Raw genomic sequence first — 3,985 nt, 5'->3', positions numbered from 1 at the left:
CCTCGGGCTCTCGCTAAGCTGGTTACAATTGGGCTCCTTCCCGCGGGCTTTGAGGTGTCCCCAGCCCCCAACCCTGACCAGGCTCCCTCCCCCCAGGGTTTTCGATACAGTGTTGGCTGCTCCTTTGTTCGTGTCGGCGAAACAGAGAACCTCGGGTGAATTGTGCTCAGCACCCGAAGGGGACCAATTTGCCACGTGAGGCGCAGCCTGCTCGGGAACTAGTTTGAGCGGCTGGTTGTGTTTGTTTGGGGTTTTGGTCCCTCTCAACAGAATCATTTGAACACACCGAGGGGAGTTGATACACCGGGCTTGGAGACATCCAGCCAATGGGTCGCGTAACACCCCGGTGGTTCACGCACGGCTTAAGGCGCTGTAAACCCAGGCCTTGCCCGGCTCGGCCGACCAAGCAGTTGCCCCGCCGCGCCGCGCGCGGGAGCGGGAGAGGTCCGTGCAGCCTCCGCAACAGCGGAGCACTGCTGTTTGCCCCAGGGCCTCCCGCACTCCCGCAGTCCGGCCACCGCGCAATGTTAAGGACAGAGGCTGGGTCTGGGAGAAACTTTCGCAGCCTTTGGGAGCACCCGGGTACCGTGGACCCAGACAGTCAGGGCGACGTGGGGACACTTCAAGGAAACACTTAGAAGACTAGGTGAGAGGCGACGCAGGCCAGGCCACGCGCCGGGAGACGGCAGCTGTGGCCTAACAGGTGACCGCTCCTCTGTCCTTTGCTTGCAGATCAACAAAAAACCACAGTGATTGAAAATGGGGAAATCAGGTTCAATGGAAAAGGGAAAAAGATTCGGAAGCCTCGGACCATTTATTCCAGCCTCCAGCTCCAGGCTTTAAACCATCGCTTCCAGCAGACTCAGTACCTGGCCCTTCCGGAGAGAGCTGAACTGGCAGCTTCGTTAGGACTGACACAAACACAGGTAATCCCTGGGAAACCCGAGTATCTCTGAGATGCCGACCCTGCTGGCAGGCTGGGCAAGGGAGCACCTCAGGAGGAATTCTTGGCCTAGTCCACAAGGATGGAAGGAGCTTAGTGACAAATGCCTTTGCTCCAGTTGTGCACTTTCCCGGGACAACACAGTTTGGAATAAATGGCCTGGTATTGAATGCTGGATTGGATTTGCACATCCTCACGACGCTGGGCAACACCACCCCAGCCTAGCCTCCTTTGGTGACCAAACTTATGATTCATTTGAGTCCTGTTCCAGGGCAGTACAACATCTAGGAGAAAAAGGTGCTCAGGCCAGGAGGCAGAATAAGGTTCATCTTTCTTAAGGCTCTTTTCTGGGCCCTGGGTGCTAATAAGGATTTGAATTCATTGGCATAGAAAGAAAAATTATGAAGTGAAATAGGGGGAAAAAAACAAATGAAAAGCCTGGCAGTTATAAACTCTATTCAGAGGTAGTAAAAGCACCAAGGTGCAAGCTATTCATCCTAGGATGATTAGGTGGGCCTTTCTAAAGACTGACCTATGCTTAGTGGTTTAATCATCCAGGTTGATGGGCTGGTACAGGCTGAGGTACCTCCCTGGAGCATAGGACTTGGGGGGATGGCATAATTGGAGATCAAAGAGAAATGCTCCCAAAAGTACCATAGGTGAAGCTGCAGTTAAGTGCAGTTACTAAAGTTCCCCCATTCCTACTAATTTGGACTTGAAAGACATATGAGGCATTTCAGACTTCACAGGAAGGGGCTTATGTGGGCATATTAGGACCCTGATCATAAAGCCAGGTTGCAATCACCTATGTTTTTGTCCTTGTTGATTAACATAGCTGTTTGGGTTGGTAGGCCTCATCTGATCTTCAGCCAGGGGACTTTAGGTTTTATGAAACTATTGCTTGGGAATGATAGTGTGGTGCCGTAAGACAGATGCTCTTTAAGTTCATCTTTTCCATTCATCCTGCTTTCTCTTGCCATGTTGCCTTAAATATTGGGGTTTGATGTAAAGGGATTCCTGTTACTCAGTGACTTGAATTCCTCTTATAAAAGCAGATCCCTATGGCTATTAGTTTTTAAAGGTAAAGGAAGCCACACCATAGTTTCTCTTCTTCAAATAAAGTAGGCATAGAATGTTGGTTTAGCTATGCTCCCATCCCAGATTTAAGATTCACATTTACATTTCAAGAGCCCTTTGACTTGCATTGACTACACTAACAATCATATGATGATTGTTGACCACAGTGTGGCTAGGAAATACACAAAGTAGGGAATGAAGGAGGTATGACCCCTAATCCCTGCAGGATTATGTGGATATATTTATGTCCGGAGACAGATCCTCCATGCACAGTCTGTGATATGTGCAATTTTGCATAGATATATTCAAATCATTCAGTTATAAATGTGCAGTATTTATCTGCTCCTAGTCATGTTCACTGTACATGCACAGAGCCAGCCTGCTTTGGGGTTGGTAAATATAAAAACACAGACTTGTCAGAAGAGGTGATTTCAATTGTATGGCTTTGATCAGAATAGTGCTCTGTTAAAAAAAAAATCCTCCTTTGGATTTTGAACCAGCTATCTCATCAATTATTATTATTATTGCTGTTGTTCTAAACCCAAGCTAGCACCCAACTAAAAAAATTACAAGGACTGTAGGTAGATGGCTAGAAATAGGTAGAGAGGGGCGGAGACTGGAGGATTTGTTACAGTGTTTTTGTTTTGTTGTTTTGTTTCAAGCTGTAGCTTCCAAAGCCTCCAGTGATCTGGAGTCACCAGCTTGATGTTTTCGGGCCTAACAGTCACTGCATTTCGTTCCAGGTGAAGATATGGTTTCAGAACAAACGCTCTAAGTTTAAGAAATTGCTGAAACAGGGCAGTAATCCGCACGAGAGCGACCCTCTCCCGGGCTCGGCGGCCCTGTCGCCGCGCTCGCCGGCGCTGCCTCCGGTGTGGGACGTTTCCGCCTCCGCCAAGGGTGTCAGTATGCCCCCCAACAGCTACATGCCTGGCTATTCGCACTGGTACTCCTCCCCACACCAGGACACGATGCAAAGACCACAGATGATGTGAGTTGTCCGAGGGAAATCGCCACCCTAGAGAAACGTCTGGACAAGGCAAGGAGGATCCAGGACCTGCTTGCATCTGCCAAACCGAGCCGGAGGAGCAGGCTCGGGAGAACTCGTACGTGTGGCCAGGGACCAGCTGGGCGCTTGTTCCCTCATGCTCTCTCTCTTCCTTTCTCACTCTTCCCTTCCTTTTCCTTCCTCCTTTCCTTCCTACCTTCTTTCTCTCCCACCTTTCTTTTCTTCTTTCCTTTTCTTATCTGGTCTGCATTATCCCTTGAGCAACTTCAGTAACTGATCTTACATCTCAGAGAGAGAGAAAGAATGGTTTCTATGCCAGTGCTCCTGAAACCCCTCACTGTAAGGATATTTTCCCTCCCCCCTTGGGAATCCAGATTCTAAGCCTCCTCTTTTATTTGGGGGGGGGGAGTAGCCAACAAATGACTTTTTCTACAGACATTATTCCCCCCCCCCACCCCGACCAGAAGAATCTGCACAAACATGGCAGCATTTTTACTTGTTTAATGATCTTAAGACATTACGTGTTGAAAGAGATGCATTTTGGACTACTATGTTTTAATTTACCAACCCCAGACTGACAAAAAGGAAAGAAGAAGAAGAAAAATAAAACCTCACATAACAGCCCTTTTCTAAACAAAAAGGAAATACCAGTGTAAGATTGGAACATTGCCACAAAGGGAATGCTGCATGTTTTATCAAAAATGGAATGGGCAGGAATTATGATTTTAAAAGCACTCTTTCCCTACCCCACCCCCAAACCGAGAACTGGAATCAGGAAAGACAGAGAGAGAAACCAACCAAAATTGCCATTCTATTGCTTTGACACTTCACTAGGTGAATTGGAGGCATTCACTAAGCTAATAGGGACATTTATATCAAGAAACATTTCTGTATATATTGTTGAATTTTAGTTGTACATATACTTTGTATGTTTTTGTCTTCTTTCATATATGGAG

General features: G+C 47.5%; 1 protein-coding gene across 1 annotated transcript in view; it reads left to right on the top strand.

The window, feature by feature from the left end:
* The window catches only part of DLX6 (distal-less homeobox 6), a 5,321-nt gene extending 1,336 nt beyond the window's left edge, over nucleotides 1-3,985 (top strand). Inside the window, exons 2-3 of the mRNA XM_077163186.1 lie at nucleotides 733-926; nucleotides 2,764-3,985. Coding sequence (XP_077019301.1) covers nucleotides 733-926; nucleotides 2,764-3,015 — 446 coding nt within the window. The 3' untranslated portion in view covers nucleotides 3,016-3,985. The remainder of the gene's footprint in view (nucleotides 1-732; nucleotides 927-2,763) is intronic.

The sequence above is a fragment of the Tamandua tetradactyla genome, chromosome 1 (assembly GCF_023851605.1).
Source record: "Tamandua tetradactyla isolate mTamTet1 chromosome 1, mTamTet1.pri, whole genome shotgun sequence".
In the NCBI taxonomy this organism is placed as follows: Eukaryota; Metazoa; Chordata; class Mammalia; order Pilosa; family Myrmecophagidae; genus Tamandua; species Tamandua tetradactyla.
The sequence above is the reverse complement of the archived record's forward strand: the minus strand, read 5'-3'. Positions and strand labels throughout refer to the sequence as shown.